The following is a 20,331-nucleotide window of genomic DNA, read 5'->3' as shown; positions in this document are numbered from 1 at the left end:
GTTGGGCCCAAATTACCAACAGCGGTAGGTACCATTTGTTTCCTTATTCACAAAAAAAAAATCTGAGTGCGATTAAAATTATTGTTTCCTGTAGAAACATTCTGAAGTTCTGTAGAGACTACATGTAATTGGATGTGAAAAATAGCACACGGTACTTACAGGTGATAAGAAATCGGTAATTAACGATAAAACAGTGGACTCTTTTTTTCATTACGAATTTTCATTTTTTGTGGGAATTTAAGTCTAAAATAACGATTTTTTTTACCGACATGTTCCTGCACGTTTATCATTTTTTTACCGCAATTTTTCTGCAAATGCTGATTTCAGGCAGAAAATATTGTGAATGTCAGCATGGTCATACTTCACTACAGCTGGTAATTTTCCGACATTTGGTTACTAAAAGGAGTAACTCACTGTGAATGGAGGCCAATGTATTATAAGTAATACAGTATTTTTCAACATTTATTACAGCATGTACCTTTTTTTGAAAAATGTGTACCTCTATATATGGTTATCCCTTGACACATATATTGCTGAAAACGCGATCAGCAACGCACAAGGGGCAAAAGGCCTCTTTCACAATGGAGGCTGAAATGCACACTTGTCAGTAAGTTCAGCCTCCCTCCTGCTGGCCAACAAGCCACTTCCTGCTGCAATTTACTGCAGTCGAATGGCAGCGTTTGTAACTCCAATACTAGATATAATAGCCTAGGCACATCACTGCTGCCAAGTGTAAGAAAGCACTGAATTCACCTTCTTCAGCCTCCCACGTGAAAGAACCTACAGGCTTTAGATTAACCTTGGCCAAGGCAGCTGCTAAAGACCACCTCACGCAAGAGTCTAGTGTTTGTATGGCAACCCTGATACACCAGTGAGAGATCTGGCATGTGGAATCATATCAGCCTAATGCAGGCCGATGGTAATGCTCTCTCTTGCTCCGCCCCTTCCAGTGTGCACAGAACATCGTCCCTCTCCTACCCTCCATTGCAAAATAATGCATCGCTAGCCTGCAGGCTACTGATGTGTCTGTGAATCTTGGCCTCAAACTGTCACCAGAGAGATCCTTATGGGCTACAGTAATCTGCATACTCAGCTTTAGGCCCAGTTCACACTGGCAAATATAGTGGCAAATGGATCAGTGAAAACGGATCTGATTACTGGTCGATCGCAGTGGCGTAACAATAGGGGTTGCAAGCCATGCAGGTGGTCGGGCGGGCAGGGTCCTCTGGGGCACACCCACGGCCGTTTTGGGGGGCAGCAGGAGGGCTCACAGCATGAGGGGAGAGCATGGCCATTTACATCGGAGGGGAGGGCCCCCCTCCCTAACCTCGGGCTCTCCCCTCAGCGCTCCCCCTCTAGCATTAATATGCGGCAGCTGCGGCGGACAGGACATACCTCCATGCAGTCCACCGCCGGAGGTTCCGCTCTCTAAGCGTCTGACTCTTCTTCCTGTTTATCAGGAAGTAGCGTGTGGCACTTATAGATCGGACCTCCGCGGTGGAACACCTAGAGGTATGCCTGTGTTCCTGCCCGCCGCTGCCACCGATCAATACTGGAGGGGGGAGTGCCCGAGGTGAGGGAGGGGGAGTGGCCCCCTCCCCGCCGATGTAGGAGCCAATGCTCTCCCCTCCTGCCTCCTAAAACAGCCCTGAGTGGGTCCCAGAAAGGGGGCATCCAAATTTTCGCAGGGGGGGTCCCAGTCATTTCTAGTTACGCCCCCGGTCGATCGAATCCCTTTTTCACTCCGTTGCCGTTCAGCTGCTTCCATTCCATTTTGATAGGGCCCCCCAATGTTCTCAACTATTCCCTTGGTGCCCTTCACAGCCTGGGGGCCCATCTTACAAGAGTCATAAAACAAGAGTGGACATTATGATCTTCAGATTTGTAACAAGTGTCACCACATAAACACCTGATCTGAAGGATGTGCCCCTGAATCAGTAGAAGGGAAAATTAGTAATACTGGCATTGGGCTTTTAACTGTTTATGGTATTGTGATGTATTATGATGTGTTGCAATCTAAACCTATCACAGCAGCTTTCCCCCAAGGCAGCACAGCTCGCAGGTCCCATCAGCCAGGACTTGGCGTCTACAGACAGGATGGCAGTTTTCAGCTACCCAGTGGTTTCATGTCGTGTTGCATAATGATATGTAGTGGAATTGTGTAGCCAGGCTGACACGTGCTCGCTGTATGGGAGCTTAGCAGGTCTCTGCAGGGAGGGGGCGCGGCCTCCGCTCACAGCCCCGCCTCAGAGTTGAGTTATATGGCTGCGGCCGGGCGCCCTCCCCTCCATAGAGACGAGCAGCCGGCTGCTGCAGGTCAGTCACTCTGCAGTGTGTGCTGCTGCTTGTGCCGCCGCCGAGGCAGCGATGACTTTCAGACGCCTGAAGAAGCTCCAGCATAAGGAGGACTATGGCTCGCCGCCGGAGCAGGCGATATACCGGGATAAAGCAGAGTCCGCCTACATGGCTCTGGAGTCATACCGGACGGATGACATGTACAAGGCGCTGATGGTCTCCGGCGGGACTATGCCGAGAACTAAGAAGGTAAAATCCGGGCAGGAGTCAGAGCGTGCTAATGCGGAGTATATAGCAGTGATGATCCCTGCATGCACCGGAGGGGAGACCCCCTGCATGCACCGGGGAGGTGAGAGGCCACCTGCCTGTACAGTAAAAAGGAACGTGCTGTCGTGTGTCCCCAGCGCTGCTCTGCAGGGGTAACGGGCACAATGTAACCTACAGGGAGGTGATGCTATTGTTGTGGGAGCAGCACTTATTGTCTGTCTCAAGAGTCTACCCCCTGCTCACCTGTTGTGTATCTATATGCTCACCTGATGTGATTTCTAGCCCCTACTCATCTGATGTGTATCCCTCTGCTCAACTGATGTGATGTCTATCCTCTGCTCACCTGGTGTGTGTATCCCTCTGCTCATCTGGTGTGTGTATCCCTCTGCTCACCTGGTGTGTGTATCCCTCTGCTCACCTGGTGTGTGTATCCCTCTGCTCACCTGGTGTGTGTATCCCTCTGCTCACCAGACATATATCAGCTGCTCACCTGATGTGCATCTCTCTCCTCTCCTGATCCTGCTATGTGTGTCTCCTGCTCATCTGATGGGATGTTTCCCCTTCTCACTTGTGTGTTCATTGCTCACCTGTGTATCCCCTGCTCACCTTGATGACACAACCTGGTTGCTCTGCTAGCCTGGATCTGCCAAGCTCACTTTGATCAGCATGCACTATTACTTTTTATGCTGTCATGTCTGGTCATATTAGGCACGAGAACAGAAAAGCATGTGGAAAGTTGTGAGAACCAGGCTGAGAGGTTGCCGAGAAGACTGTGTGAAATGATTGTAGTTAGGAGTGCGTCTGTGTTTCAGGTGTTCTGCATGGCCAAGTTTCTGTAACAAGTAGCACCTGACCTCCCTTTTCTCATGGATAAGCCTAGTCCCTGTATACACAGTTTGCTCCAGGACCAGACCAGTTTGAGAAGAGTGAGAAAGTTTGTATAGCCAGTGTTTGTCTTTCACTGCAGATGGGAGCAGGAGACTGGCTGATCACTGGAGACAGCAGCATGTCTGCCTACTGATTAGCAGGGGTCCTCTAATGACAGCCACTGTCTCTTATGATGTGATCCATCACTGTTCTGTGGGTGACAGGCACACTCCGTCTCCTCTGATCACAACTTGTGTACATGTTTTGCGACCAGGCAACTTAGATACATTTCTCTGTCACTGGAACAATAAGGTTGAGATGTGATCAAAACATATTAAAACCTTTCAGATCTATGGTTACTGTAATTATCAGAGGCTGAACTAGAGCTGTGTGCGGGGCATACATACAGGATGGTGATTTAATAAGTTTTCAATTAATAATTTTCAGTGGAACTTGAGTAGTCCTGTTTTAAGATCTTGTACAACAACTGTAAATTCTGTTTTCTGTGGATCAGAAAATCTACAGCAAAGTCTTTGCTTACTTCTAGTAACAGGTTGCCTTGCGAGAGGTACAGATTTAGTGGTTGCTGATCTCCTTTATTAGTTTTGTTTCTGGCTTTATTGTGATTCTTTAGCTGTGATGGTTTCTATCTAGCCAGCACTGAGAGCGTTCAGGTGATCTGACACTCCTTACCTGCCTGTGAATGCCAGGTGAGTGACTCAGATGTGCTCATTGCCAGCAATGGTGCGCCTAGTCTGTATTAAATTGCCACTGTCATCATTAATATGGAAAACTTTTACTGCTTGTAAGTTCTTAGGTGTATTCATAAAGCGGCGGCTGTTTAATTTACCCAACATTCAGACTCCAGTCTTCATTTTTTTGTAGGACAACTGAAGTGAGAGGGATATGGAGGCTGCCATGTTTATTTCCTTTTAACTATTGCCTGGCTGTCCTGCTGATCCTCTGCCTCTAATACTTTTAGCCATAGACTCTGAACAAGCATGCAGCAGATCAGGTGTTTCTGACATTATTGTCAGATCTGACAAGATTAGCTGCATGCTTGTTGCTGCTGTTATTCAATCACCACTGCAACCAAACAGATCAGCAGGGCTGCCAGGCAACTGGTATTGTTTGAAAGGAAATGCATATGCCAGCGTCCATATCCCTTTCACTTCAGTTGTCCTTTAAAGTATTTTTGTTACAGTTTACTTGAAAATACTTAGCTTCCGAAAGCGTTTCCTGGCCATCTGGACATTGTTTCTCCCATGGTAGATTCTGGTTCTGTACAATTTGCTACACTCATGCTGTGTCAGGTGTTACTGTTTGCAAATGATGCTCAATATGGTGACATTTAGGGAGGGAATCCCTATTTACAATACATTCACCCCATCACCTTCATGGACATGCAAAGACAGTTGCACTGAGCAGCCACTGGGTGTCTTTTTACGTTCCTGAAACTTCTAGAGATGAACATTTTAATGTATTTTTCCAGTGTACAGGAAACAGTGCTGGCTAAGCTTTCAGTATAATGCCGATGGGAAACTAATTATAAACCTTGATTCAAAAGCTGTTGGTTAATTACCTTTGTAACGGCAACAAATATCCGGTTCAGTATCTTGTAATTCCGCGGTCGCCCCGAGCTGCTTGGTTACTGTGTGGAAGAACGAAAAAACTGACAAGCCAAACGCAGGCTGTGTCCCCACATAAAATGTGTGCAGCTCCGGTCCTGTCAGTTTTCATCAGTTTTGTAACCGTTTTCTATGGCTGGGTTCACACATACAATGGGTATCATTCATAAAGCATTTCCGCATGCGGAAATGCTTAACACCGGTGACTTTCCCGACCACTCAGCATAAGCCCCATTCATAAAGGCTCTTTCCGCATGAAAAGGTGACAGAGCGATACATTTCCGCCTTGTGCGGAGTTTTTCTAGATTAATCTAGAAAAAGTAACAAACACATCCATTCATAAAGATTAGAGCAAGCGGTATCCGGAAGGAAAATACCGCTTGCTCGACAGTAGCGATAGGCGGGCGGCATACATATAAATGAATGGGAGGGACCTCCCAAGCAGCATCAGACAGAGCAGCGCAGGGAGGGAATCGGGCAGCTTTTAAGTTTCCGCATGTCTTCCGCCACGCTGCCGCCAGCTTCCTCCAGAAAACCTCCGCACTTCTTCCGCAACAGGCAGACTTCTTTATGAATGGCCACCCAGAAGTCTTAATTACCGGTTGCGGAGAAGAACGGTGTTTTCCCGCACTACCGACAGCCTGTTTATGAATGATACCCAATGTGTACAGCTCACTACTCCTTGTTTGATTTTTCAAAATGTTTTGCTTATTTTCACTGGACATTTTCACGATTTTTGAGCAATTGTGATTAGCTTTTTTTAACATTTCAATTGCTATCGCTCTAAAATCGCAAAAACCGCTGCATGCACAGTGTTTGTGTTAACCACGAATGGCAGACAATTGCTGCAGCGATATTGCCATATACTTTTAATTACACCAGTGCTTTTCAAAGCACTAGCGATTGCGGATCGCGGAAAATCGCCCCAGCATGAATGGGCCCTGTGGCAGCAAGTTCAGGAATAAGCCCTCGTGAAAGAGCTAGAATGTGAATCTAGAAACCACTGGCAGCAGCCTAATTGTAAACAGACTCCCAGCTCTGCTAATGAGACACACATTGAGAGCATAATTAATAACTGCTCTGAGAGCTTTTCTTGCTGTTTCTCTGTATAGAAGTTGAAGTACGGTGTGATTTGTGCGTTCTGCGATGTGTGTTCTCTGCCATGTGCATGCTCTGGAAGGCACTTACAGCCGCTAATTGCGGCTATTTACATTGCCAGGCCCATGGGTGGCGCCCAAACGACCTATTTGTAGCTGCAGTTTGGTTAGGGTTAGGTATCAGTTTGGAGGGATCAGTTAACATTAGGCATAGGTTGGTTAGGCATAGTTTAGTAGGTCATTTAGGGCTAGGTATGGGTTGTGGGGGTCTCTTTGGGTTAGGCATAGATGGGAGGGTTGGCTAGGATTAGGCATGGGTTGAAGGGGTTGGTTAGGCACCTATAAAGGGAGGTTCAAGTGACAATGGGGTCCAGTTAGGGCATAGTAAATATGGGTAAAAATTGCAGATATGTTGCTATCGTAAATTACAAGACATAGTAGTAGAGTAGTAGTTGTTGTTGGTGGTCGGTATTTTCACCAGGGTTGTGGAGTCGGAGCAATTTTGAGTACCGGAAGTTGGATGATTTTTGTACCAAAGCCACAGCCCTGGAAAGTATTAGACTAAGGCAGTGATCTGCAAACTTGGCTCTCCAGCTGTTAAGGAGCTACAAGTCCCACAATGCATTTGCCTTTATGAATCAGACTCCCGCTATGCATTGTGGGACTTATAGTTCCTTAAAGGGAAGGTCCAAGTAAAACAAAAAAATGAGTTTCACTTAGCTGGAGCTTCTACCAGCCCCATGCAGCCATCCTGTGCCCTCATAGTCACTCACTGCTGATCCAGTCCCCCGCTGGCAGCTTGCGACCTTGGAGGTCGGCGGGCCGCATTGCGTACATTTTTACGCATTCCCGCTAGTGCAGGAACATTAACACATACATGCGTTACTGGTTCAATGCGTAAAAATTTACGCGTTGAACCAGTAACGCGTAAAAATGTATGTGTTCATGTTCCTGCACTAGCGGGAACACGCAAAAATGTACGCAATGCGTCCCGCCGACCTCCGAGGTCGGCAAGCTGCCAGTGGGGGACTGGAGCAGCAGTGAGTGACTACGAGGGCACAGGATGGCTGCATGGGGCTGATAGAAGCCCCCAGGAAAGTGAAACTCATTTTTTTATTTTGCTTGGACCTTCCCTTTAAGAGCTGGAGAGCCAAGTTTGCAGATCACTGGACTAAGGGTTCAGAGCCATTTTGGGTACCTGGAGTTGGAGGTCCGTGGTTTCATAAACTGAGGAGGCGGAGTCAGCTGATTTTTGTACCAACTCAAACAGCCCTGATTTTTACCAATATTCAACTAGAGGCTATTTCCAGCGCCCAAATTAATTCAGCACCGTTTTTACATGTACGCATTTTTCCTTACAGTATGTTTGTGAAGCCCTGCAGTATCTGTGCTACAGGCCATCACTGCATTTGCATTAAGCTGAATACTAGCCTCACGGGGCAGGTAGATGGATCCCAGCGCCATCCCACAACAACAAACGCTCCCTGATCCATCTTCCTGCCAGCGGGTATAAGCAATGGGCTCGAACGAGAGTTCAAGCGAACACGGTACTTACGGAACTGTACCCACGATGAGAGATCACGGGAACAATCGCACGTCGCTCAAAATATTGTAAGTCGTTGAAAATTGTGTAGTGGGTACGGCCTTTCCTTAGATCTCATTTATGCTTTTACTTTATGGCATGCCTAAATGTATCCGGTGCCAAAGCCCAGAGCACACTATGGATGTGATCAGACCTGGATTGGGTTATTTTATTAAGAGGAATGTGTATAACTAAATCCATGAAATAAAGGAGTTCTGAATAACCATTCATTCTTTTCCAAATGTAAATACATGCATGAACAGTGTATTTCTTTGGAAGTTGTGATCTATCCATGTGAGGTAAACCCTGAGAAGAATCTGGTAGTTTGAAATGGGCATCCTTTTCTACTCCATAAGATGGCCACTCATTAGTCTGTATGAGAGATGGAAGGAAGCTTTTACAAGCACAGGTAATCATCCTGCTTCAGCCAACAGTCAGGGTTTCAGGAGCCAGTCTGTCCAATCCAGTATCCAGCAGGAAATTGACTACAAACAAAAACTCAGACGTTAGGAGCCAGCTGTAATGTAAAGATGCCCTGTCTGCCTGCCTCCTGAGACTTGTCTGGCTAGCTGATACTCCTCATGCAGAAGTTAATTGTTTGTGTCTGGCTGATTGGTGTGGTGCACCTACACAACGATAAAACAGCATTGTAGGTCTTATGCAGGGAATACACGGGTCGATTCTGCGCCCAATCGTTTTGCCCACTCGATTCTCTAATCTTCCGCTCATTTTTCTTATCTCTTTTTTAATTAACTTCAATGGTGAATCGAGCAGCAAAACGATCAAACGGAGGTCGGACATGTCAAAAATTATCTATCGAGCCTTGTATTCCCAGCATTACATGTGCATCTTGCCATACTTGAGTGTTTTTTCTTCACGAGATATATAAAACATACCTTAAAGTGGACTTGAACTCTTGCACAGGACAGAACGAAAACTTGGAGAAATGCACCCTGCATGTATTTAGAGAGTTTATCCTTTATCATTCCCCCTCATTTGTGTCTAATCACAAGTTGTAATTTGATCTCTCTCATTTGTCAAATGACTGCCATGGCAGATAAGCTCATTTGAAAGCACGGGATGTTAACAATATGTCTGCTTCCATGAATCAGGAAGTAGAAACAGTGCAGATTTTTTTTTTTAGGGTTTGTATCAGCTGTAACAAAGAAATGTTTTTGTTTAAACGTAGGTATGCTGTTGCGTATCTTTTAGAGCAGAGAGGGTGTTCTGAGTTCAGGTTCCCTTTAACAGTTAAGGCCTTCAAAATTGGATGTTACTTTTTCTGACTAACATAAATTGACTAAAAACGAAAGCCCTCATGATCTGTTTCATCACTTGAACACTGATCGGTAAAGGCAGTTCTTTATCTGATCACGTGGGTGGGAGTGCGGAGGGGACATGGATGAAGTGGTATGTGATCATCTGCCTCATTAGCTTTGTAGTCCATCAAGCAGTATAAAGTAGCAACAACACTGGATAAGATCTTTGCTGAGGTGTGATCATATGAGGCAAGGTGGCATGCTGCATGTGATGGATCAGGAAGAGAGGGTGGGCTGACCCGATGTGTGTTGCTGCTGCTTGATGCAGAAAGATGGTCAGTAAGGCCTCTTTCACAGTTAAACGTTAGTCGCACGATGTGCTTGCGCCGTTTTCATTCCATAGTAAATACATTTTATAACGTGTGACTTTAACGTCGCACTGTGAAAGTGTATATGCATTGCGCTAGGGCCACGTTGTGCGACCTTAACATTGCATCAAACGCAACGTCCTACTGTGTAAGTAGCCTTAGATACATAGAATTTTGAGCATGGAGTTCATGAAATGTTGGTTTGGGGGATATTCTAGCAGTTTAAATTGCCTAGATATCTCACAGGTGTTTGTGACTTCGTAAGGTGTTACTGTTTGGATCAGTAGTTAAGCTACATACACACGCTAGATTGTCCGAGGCAGGCCATGAAGACCATTTTTGGTGATAATCTAGTGTGCCTAGTACATACGTCCAAACAAAATCTGCCCAACTATCATCTAAACTTGGTCTTCTGAAAGATAGTTGGATATGTGTACAGCTGGCAAACAAGATGACCAACCGATAAGAGGTGGTTTTGCCAGAACCACCTGGTGGATCAATCTGCACAACTATCCTGTCTTATGCTATGTATACGCGATACAATTTTCTGGCAGATTTACTGCCTGATCGACTATTTCCAACAAGTCCGGTCTGACTTCCGATCAATTTTCCATAGAGGTGAACGGAAAATTGATCAGAAATCCGATCGGACCTGTTGGAAATATTCCAGTGATGGCTAACCTTGGCACTCCAGCTGTGGTGGATCTATAAGTCCCACGAGGCATTGTAATACTCTTATGCTGGGCATACACGGTTAGTTTTTTATTATCAATCGAGCCGCTGATGGCTCAATTCTGCCCTCGATACCGGCGGGCAGGAGAAAAGAAAAAACGAAGCGCAGATAAGGAAGCTGCCCGCGGGAATCGATAAGGCCGTGCGCGGGGACGCACCGCAATCTATCGTGCGGCTCGATACACGCTACAAACCGTACCGTGTATCCCCAGCATAACAGCTCTAAGCATAACTCGGGGAGGCAAAGGCATGATTATTATTATTTATAAAGCGCCAACATATTCCGTGGCGCTGTACAATGTAAGAAAACAAACAAGGGATACATAAAATGATAGACAATGATATACATCAAATATGAACACTGATACAAGATACAGCACTGCTGATTACAATTTGATTTAACATGACTAAAATGTATAAATGTCTAACAGAGTGCAAGCAATTAAATAAATAACAGTCCATGACACAAAAGGGTGAGAGCCCTGCCCTTGCGAGCTTACAATCTAAAGGAATGGGGTGGAAACAAGAGGTGGGGATGTATACAGTATATGTACAGGCAGTGCGTAATTAGGTTATTTAGTGGTTGAATATGCTTGTCCTAAAAGGTGGGTTTTGGGGGAGCATTTAAAGATTTCAAAGGTGGGAGAGTGGCGGATGTGTTGTGGAAGGGCATTCCAGAGGAGGGGTGAGGCACGTGAGAAGTCTTGTACACGTGAATGTGAGGAGGTAATTGTAGAAGAGGATAGAAGAAGCTCATGTGCAGATCTGAGATTGCGGTTGGGATGGTATCTGGAGACTAGTGAGGAGATGTACAGGGGAGAGAGATTGTGGAGAGCTTTTTAGGTTAGGGTTAAGAGTTTGAACTGAATCCTCTCATTAATTGGTAGCCAGTGAAGAGCTTGACAGAGAGGGTCAGCAGAGGAAGAGCGAGAGGAGAGATGAATGAGTCGAGCAGCAGAGTTTAGTACAGAATTGAGCGGTGTTAGTCGGTTAGTTGGAAGTCCACCAAGCAATATATTGCAATAGTCCAATCGAGATATAATAAGAGCATGTACTAACATTTTGGTTGTGTCATGGGAGAGAAAAGGTCGAATACGCGCTATGTTTTTCAGTTGGAAATGGCAGGAACTGGTTAGAGAGTTAATGTGAGGAGTAAATGAGAGAAGAAGAATCAAATATTACCCCCAAGCACCGTGCTTTGGGAACTGATGTTATGGGATTTCTAGTTTTTTTCACAGCTGGAGTGCCAAGGTTATCCATCACTGAAATAGTCGATCTGGCAGAAAATTGTATCGGGTGTACCAGGTATTCCATGTGGTGAGCACTGTGCTGACTGGAACGCCACAGATTTCTAGCAATCTGCCCATGAGTGCTGTCCTCAGGAGTTGGGTTGAACTTTGTTATGAAACGTAAAGGCTAAAGACTATTTAGAGGAATATAATTGTTTCAGGCTCAACGCAGCATTTGGCACCCAGATAAGATGCAATCAGCTATGTAAACGTTTGCCTATTTTGTTAACACGAAACTGGAAAATCGAGTTTCGGTCTGACTCGAGCAGGCTTCAGGCTCATTTTATTATCAAACTAGGACATAATTATTGACTAATTTGAATGCACTGAAGGAAACCAAAACAGCACAGCCACATAGACAAGCGCCTGTCAGTTCTGTCTGTAAACCGCGCGTGCAAGTCAAACCTCTTCCACCCACACCGGTTTTTATAGGTTCTTATGCTAGACGAATGTAGTATTTAGCGGTAAACATGGAAATGGTGACATTTCTATTTATAGGGCAGTGGCTGTAGTGTGGAGGGGCCTATGGCTTCCGTCTGTGAGGAAGGGGTTACACGGTACAACATCAATTAGATGGACATATGTTGTACATTGCACAGGCATTTCTATCCGTTATAAAAAGTCATGGTTTAACAAATTGCATTTTGCCACCGTGTTTCCTCTTCCAGTTAAAAGAATATATAGCTGGTGTGTCTTTTATTTACCAGTGTCTGCAGTTCCTGCTGTATAACCGGCAACAATGCGCTTCTGAATATAGGCAGGAGAGTCAGCTGATCAGAATTGTATTGTAAGTCATACAGAACTCCTTTTTCCTGTTTTTGTTCCAAGCCAAGCTGTAACATTGCCAAAGTCTATGTCAGGGCTTTGTGCTGCTTACATGTGAATATCTGTCGCTTAAGCAGCTGGGGAGGGAATTGCATTCCTGACTTTTTTCTTTTTTGATAGCGTTCATATTATGAGCAATGGAAAATATCTCGCCAGCTGTCAAGCAGAATGTGTATCCATTAGAATAGCTTTAAAGTGAAACCACCACTATTGCCTTCAGTTCAGCTGTACACATTGCGGAGATGAATGCCAAAACTGTTCAGCTTTCTTGTATAAAGTGTGTTCAAATAAAGCACGGTTATTACACAGGGTTCCTAATGCATACTGTAATATGGAAGTGTCTAGATTTAAGCTGGCCATACACTGGCCCGATTTGCGCCCGTTTCGACAGCAGATTCGATCACTGGGATCGAATCTGCTGCCAATCGTTCACGCTACACGCCGAATTTCGATCCATTTCGTCCGATCCCGTCGATCGCGCCGTGCGGAAAATAACCGTCGATCGCCCGCGGGTAAAGAGCGCATTGCTAGTGGCGTTCGAGTGCCCGACGACCGACGCAATAGAGCCCGCATACATTACCTGCTCCGCCGGCGTGACTCCAGTCCCCCGATCACCGCTGCTCTGTCTGCGCTCTGGTCTCCAGGTCCAGCATGCCTCACTTCTTCTAGCCCGGCAGGAAGTTTAAACAGTAGAGCGCCCTCTACTGTTTAAACTTCCTGCCGGGCTAGAAGAAGTGAGGCATGACTGGAGTCGCGCCGGCGGAGCAGGTAATGTATGCGGGCGGGCGGGGACAGCAGCAGCGGCACCACCACAACAGATTGTGAACGGTTTCAGGCTGAAATCGGTTCACAATGGGCTCTATTCATAAAAAACTTGTGGCGTAAATACTCGTAGAGGTAAAATACCGCAGCGGTATTTTACACTTCTGGGTGGTCATTCAAAAAAATCTTGAAAGCTGCGATGCAAGAGCGGAGATCTCCCGCTGAAAGCTGGCGGTAAGCTGTCGGAAGGCATGCGGAAACACTTCAGCCGGCAGAGTCCCTCCGTGCACTGATCTCTCTGGGAGGTCTGTCCCATTCACTTGTATGTAATCCGCAAAATCAGAGGAAGTGGTATTTCCCGTCCACATACCGCTTCCTCTAATCTTTATGAATGGCCATTTTGTTACTTTTTTCTAGGTAAATCTAGAAAAACACTGGAGAAGGCGGAAATTTCTCGCTCTGCTGGGGGATTGTAGATTTTCATGCGGGAACAGCTTTTATGAATGCCCACTTTGCTAAATGGACGGAAAAATCCGCTGTTTTGAGCGGAAAACTTGCGGTAAGGTTTTATGAATAGAGCCCAATCTGTTTGCTGTAAAGGTAGCCATGCGATCCCTCTCTGATCAGATTCGATCAGAGAGGGATCTATCTGTTGGTCGAATCTGATGGCAAATCGACCAGTGTATGGCCACCTTTAGACTGGATGCACACTTAGCAGAAACGCAAGCGTTGTGGAAAACTTTGTGTTTTTGCCGCTAATTAAAGTCTATGGGCCGCAGGAAAAAATGCATATCAAAAATGGGTACTATTCAGTTAGCCGGGCGCAACCACCAGGTGGCGTTAATTACTATTCCCCCTCCAGGCCCCCATGGATAGTAGGGAAAGATGCAACTCTGGAGTTTTATCGCCACCTAGTGGATTCGCCCAGCTAACGGAAAATAACCCAAAGATGCATATGCATTTTCACTGTGTGCGGTTTCAAAAACACTGGTTTTGTTGCATAATCCTCAAAAACGCATCAAAAACACATAATGAAAGTTATTGGAAATGCAATTGTGTGCGTTTTTAATAAACAAAAAAAAAAATTGATTCTATTTCTGCTTCCTGTTCTTCCTAGTGATTTGCATAAAACACAAAATAAAAACTGCATATACATTTTGTATTGTATATGCGAACCGCAAATGTATTAAAACGCACGAAAAACGTATCTGTGGTAAAAAAAACGCAAATGCACCAAAACACCAAAATGCAGCAAAAACGCACACAACATAAAGACATAAAATGCAGCCTTTCATATTATGTTATGTGCACCTACCCTTAGTGTAGCGATTAGTCCAGGTGTGGAAAAATGCCACCAGCTCCCTACTCTGTGCAGCTAATTCCTCCTGTAATAAGAGAAGACATTTCTTGGCAGTCTGTACGCTACACTAGGGATGGTCAATGAAATGCAAATAATTTTGAGTTGATGCAGGATTATGCAAATTTTGTATGCAAATTCATGCAGCTTGAACATGAACCAAGCAAATCCTGCTGAGGTAAAATTTGCATAACCCTGAATCAACTCGAAATTTGGCTCTCATTGACCATCCCCATATTACACGCAGATTCCAAGCTTGCAAAAAATTATTTCCCCTTCACTTGGTCTTAAAAAATCCATAGCTGGCTGTAAGTTAAAATGGAAAGATACTTTTTAACAACCTGAAGATACAAAACGTCTTGTGGAACACTGATACATTTGTAGCAGTTTTCATTGAAGGTGGAATTTCATACTCTGTATAAGGGGACACATAGTTTAGTAGTTGGTTCCTGGTGAACCCCAAATTCACATAGAAAATGGTAACCTGTGTAGAGGAGAGATTCTCAATCCTGCCCACAGGCTTCACCAGTAGTGCCCGTTTTCTGCATCGCCACACCAGGACTGACTGAAATCTAATTAGTTCAATGATTGTCAGCTGTGTTCTGTGGAAAAGTACAAATGATGCTGTCGGTGAGGCCTGAGGACAAATTTGACAATGCATGTTTTTTAGAGCGGTGTTTCCCAGACATGTCCTCTAAACCCCCCATCGTTTGCACATTTTGTGAATATTTACACAGTGAATTTGCATTTCCGAGGCACAGATTACCTTACCTGTACATATGTGAAGGCACCTCATGCACTGCTAAAAAGCAGAAAAAACAAAAAAAAAAAACGCTCAACTGCCTTCACCTGAAACAAATGATTGGCCTGCCCATAAAAGAATGGGTAAACTCGGCCCTCCAGCTATTACGGAACTACAAGTCCCACAATGCATTTGCCTTTATGGGTCATGACTGTGGCTGTCAGACTCCTGCAATGCATTGTGGGACTTGTAGTTCCTTAACAGCTGGAGGGCCAAGTTTGCCCGTGCCTGTTGTAGACCGATACGGCCTGGCAGAAGATAATCACTGTTAGTCAGTCATATCAAATGATAACAATTGATCACTCCATTTAAACTACTTTTGTATGTCTAATTGGGTCATCAATTTTGCGCTTCCACTAACATTCTGATTGGACCTCTGTGTGCTGTCGTTGAATTAAACCATGGTCTGTTATTGGTTGCAAACCTGCTCTTCTAGCCAGGGTGATCAAGCATGTGTCCCCTCTTTATTGTGTAACGCTACATCTTGTGTGGCAGTTATTGCCACCGTTACTAACCAATTGCGCCAATATAGGTGCACTGGCTATTGTCTTTTGGCCAACATCCACTACAGACAAAGGGTTGCACACCAACTCAGGGCTCCTTGGCTGTGAGATTTGTTTTCAGGTACAGGTGATTTGGGAGGTACGTAATTAGATTATTCATGTTTTCCATGAATAATCTGTTTGCAATCACTTGACATTTGCATTTGATAGATGGTTTGTCAGATTCTGCTTCCACTGCTTATAGATGAGAAATGAATACAATTGCTTTTTAACTTGCATGGCCACCATTGTTCACACAGACCGCCAGACATGGACATTAGCGATTACCATTTGAATGTTGTGGAAGGACATGTTTTGTAAAGCTAGTGTATTTATCTGCTTCCAGTATCCTTATTCCCCAGGATCCTCAAGCTGTTAAGTAAATAACAAGTGCATACATTTGGTGACTTATTAATTGTTCAGTGTGCAGTTTGCTCAAGTGTGAGGTAACATTTTACCAGCCCCCCTCACCTGATTGCTATTTTTGGCTGAGCAGTTTTGTCTGGTCAGGCAAAAAGCTTGTCAGCATCTTTACAGCAGAGCAGGCTTAATTCAATAATAATGTGTTAAGCCCCAAGTGCAAAGTGTAATACCCATGGCAGCCAATCACAGTCCTTCGTGTGTTTGAAGTAACATACATTGCTTTGCTCCTTGTACTGTTTATTCAGTAAGGCCAATTGCCACAAGAAAAACCCACTGGGCTGCATTTTACTTTTCAAACTGTTCATAGGAGGACCTGCTCTTGTTTCCTGTAGTAGCCTATAAGATCATAAATGTCATTTATTGCACTGGTTTGATGAACAGGAGATGTAATGGCAATAGGCAACAGCAAATCCTCTCTAACTTGGCCTTCTTCAGGCGGGCAGCTGAAGGCTGTGAATTGCTAGAGTTCGGTACTGGCGAAGAGTTCGCCGCCATATGCTGGGAACACATGATCAAATTTCCTGCCTGTTCAACGGGCAATCTGAAAGGAAGTTGTATCGTGTGTACATATCCAAGCTGCTCCCCATCAATAAAGGGATATATTTTCTGGTAACTTTGTAAAATCGATCCCTTTATAGATTAGAAACAGATTGGACAGGTCAGAAATACTTGATTCCTGTCAATCAGATCGAAAGTTGCATTGTGTGTACCTGGTAATACTCACCTCTGAGTGCGGCTGGGTTCACACATGGCATGTCATGGTTTTCTGCTGTGGCATAACACCTCCTACAACTGCTTTTTGTGGGTGACAGGATGCTGAACTGCTTGACATGCATGCAGTCCAGCCATCCGTGTGAAGAGGCCTGTGTCCTGATGCCACCAGTGTGTTGCATGAGAATTTAACCTGCTTTCTCAATGCATGGATTACGTAGTCTTACTGTTATGTGATAAGTGCTTACATATTCTGTTGAAATCCTGCTGATTACGTCTTGTTGTTCACAAAGCAGAACTTGTATAAAGGAAGTCAGCACAATTAAATGTTTACACCACACCCTTAAAATGACTTTCATAGTTAGTCCAAAACACACTAGAGAAGATGTTGATTTTGTTGAAGTTCAGTACTGTTGCAGAATAGCCATACATGCATCAATGTTTGTTCGATTCTAGTCCAAAACCGTCAGGAGATGGTCAGTATGTTTTATTCTTTACTAAAGCATTCCATCTGAATGGCTCTATAGAAGGAAGCCTGACAACTTCCCTATTCACTGTATACTTTTCTGTCACTCGGACTGAGCAACTGCCATGCATTAATGCTGGGTACTCACTATACTATTTCCCATCTGATTGATAGGAATATGACTATTATATCCGTCATGTCTGATAACAGGATCGATTTTCTGAAATTGTCACAGGGAAATCGATTCAGTTATCGATCTGGAGCCATTTGGATATGTACACACGCTGCAACTTCCTCTGATTACCAGTCGATCGGACTGGAAATTGCATTGTGTGTACCCAGCTTTAGTGCTTTTTAAAAAGAAAGCTCTGAGAGCCCCCCCATGAGGAGATGGATTAGGCCAAAACCTGTCAGATGGGTCAGGTTTTTCCTTCCTCCTGTAAGTGACAGCCTAGGAAAAAAAGTAATTTTATAGTGCATTTTACTCTGGGAGATATGTACTTTAAAGAAATAATGAATGCGCATGGGTATTAAATGTTAAAATTTTTAGCAATCATGGCCCTTTAAGCAACGTGCGTCCTAAAGGTTACCTTAGGCAGTACACCAACGTACAGGAGTAATAATGCTGAATTATTTTTGATTCAACATTGTGGGTGAATTGTGCACATTTGCAGTAACAGTAGTGTTTTCAATTGGCTTGCCACTGCCTACTCATCCCTCTGCAGCCAAGCACTTCAGCTAATCAGCTGGTGGTTTGCCTGCTGCTTTGTTCCTGTTAGTGCTAATCTAGCTGCTTTTCCTAGTGGTGCTAAGCTTACACATTGCTGCCTCTCACTTTTGTAATAATCCCATTTAATAATCCATTTGTTTTTCTTGTCTGTTAAACAAGCAGCAGCATGATGGTCACACCCTGTCTATTTAAATTGCCATAACTTAATTATTGCTTTGTTTAAGCCGCATTAGCCCCTATCCTTCAGGGAGCAGATGGTTCATGAAGTTGGGGACAATAATGCTGGGAATACACGGTTCGTTTTTGCCTTCGTTTAAACCTTCGTTTCGATTGTGCCTTTTGTCCTTTTCGATCCCGAAATAATCAGTCATACGGTTAATATCACCACCCACGGTTTAGTTTTTTTTTCCGATTCTGATGGTTTCGTTTTTCCAATGATCGAAGGCTGCAAAGAAACGAAACGAAAATCCCTTTTTACAGGGACGGACTAGCATAAACGAATATATAATCGATCTGAACAGCCATCAAGCCTACCAATGGCTCGATTAGATGGATAAAGAGAGATAATATCAAACATGTTCGATCACTAGTCGTTCGTTTTTGGGGTCTATTAATCGAAACTATAATGAGATTATGACTATTTTCACATACGTTTTCAACACTCGATTCGTTTACCGAACGAATCGAAGGTTTAAACGAAGGCAAAAACGAACCGTGTATTCCCAGCATAAGATTGCAGCTTTTGATGTGAGTAGATGGAAACTGGGCCACTTTCCAAGTGATCTGTAAAACAGAGACGTATGCAAAGCAGAGCCATATTGCTTTTACAGTTTGCAGAGTCTTATTTATTCTGTAATGAATAGTAATCACGTGCCGAGCATTTTTAGCTGTGGCAGGTTGCCTAGACGCTCGTCTTGCTTTACAGTTATGTCTGTATGCATCTTGTTTGTGTGATTAGGCCCTGTCATCCATGCGAGTATTCTCCATTCTCACTGCTTGCACTGACACATGTCAGACTGGTTTGGAAGGGCTGAACTGGTTTTGCAGTATCTGTTGTAATAAGCACCTTGCCCAGCTGAAACAAGATGGCCCAGAGGCTCGTTTGGATGACTACATATTCTCTGAGCCCTTAATGGGCTATTTTCCTTTTTATCTGTGTAATTCAGTTATGTGGGGCGTTCTATGGTCGTTTTTTTTTATTTTTATTTTTGGCTCCTTTTGACCCCTATAAACGCTGTAGCCATTTAGTGTCAAAACTAGACAATAGGCAATCCTTTATGGCATTAAACATATGTAGAGATTAAACACTGGATTAGAGTGTCTGGTTTTGGATTATAGGCATGTTTAACATATTCTGCATATGGTCAGCTTTTTTTTTTTTTTTTGTACAGTACAGCAGTAAATATATATACGGGGCTGGAAAAGGACATTAGACAACCTTCTGTTTTACACCTACCGTATTTTGAACCTGTCTTCGACATCTATTAGTTACCGAGCAATATTGCTTGTCCTTTCCTGGTCAATACAGTTTTGCTTGTCCTTTCCTGGTCAATACAGTTTTTTATCCAAGAAGTAAAAATAGAGTGAAGGAAATGTGCCATGCTGCAAACTGTTTGAAGTACAACTGAAGTGAGAGGGATGTGGAGGCTGCCGTATTTATTTCCTTTTAAACAGTTCCCTGCTGATCTATTTGGCTGCAGTAGTGTCTGAATAACATCAAAAACAAGCATGCAGCTAATCTTATCAGATCTGGCAATAATGTCAGAAACTCCTGATCTGCTGCATGCTTGTTCAGGGCTATGGCTGAAAGTATAAAGCCCCATCTACACGATACGATTCTTTGTGCGATTCGATTAAATCTGACATGTCCGATCGGGATTCAATTCGATTTGCCATTGTTTTGCAATAGCAAATCGAATTGAATCAAATCGAATCTCGATCGGACATGTCGGATTTAATCCTATCGTAAATAGATTTGTAATCAAATCGCACAAAAAATTGCATCGTGTAGATTGGGCTTTAGAGTCAGAGGATCAGCATGATAGCCAGGCAACTGGGATTGCTTAAAAGGAAATAAATATGGCAGCCTTCATAGCCTTCTTGAGAAATTCATGTCCGGTTTAACAAATCTTATTTTCACTTGATTAAAAAAACAAAAAAGCCAAAACCTTTTATGGCATTAATACAGTCTTCTGAGTGACTCCCATACTTGCCCAGAGAGCAGGGGGAATGTTATAAAGGAAACCCATGGTGGCTTGGTATCATTGAAGATTGCAGTAAGAAATAAACTTTTATTTTTAGGTGAACACGCTCAGTTAAGTAAGAGGGG

At 44.0% G+C, this 20,331-nt stretch overlaps 1 protein-coding gene across 1 annotated transcript in view; it reads left to right on the top strand.

The window, feature by feature from the left end:
* The first annotated feature begins 2,267 nt into the window (after positions 1-2,267).
* The window catches only part of TAMALIN (trafficking regulator and scaffold protein tamalin), a 42,295-nt gene continuing 24,231 nt past the window's right edge, over positions 2,268-20,331 (top strand). Inside the window, exon 1 of the mRNA XM_068267723.1 lies at positions 2,268-2,544. Coding sequence (XP_068123824.1) covers positions 2,368-2,544 — 177 coding nt within the window. The 5' untranslated portion in view covers positions 2,268-2,367. The remainder of the gene's footprint in view (positions 2,545-20,331) is intronic.

Source organism: Hyperolius riggenbachi, chromosome 2 (genome assembly GCF_040937935.1).
Source record: "Hyperolius riggenbachi isolate aHypRig1 chromosome 2, aHypRig1.pri, whole genome shotgun sequence".
NCBI classification, from domain to species: Eukaryota; Metazoa; Chordata; class Amphibia; order Anura; family Hyperoliidae; genus Hyperolius; species Hyperolius riggenbachi.
This window is presented reverse-complemented; position numbering and strand designations above follow the sequence as displayed.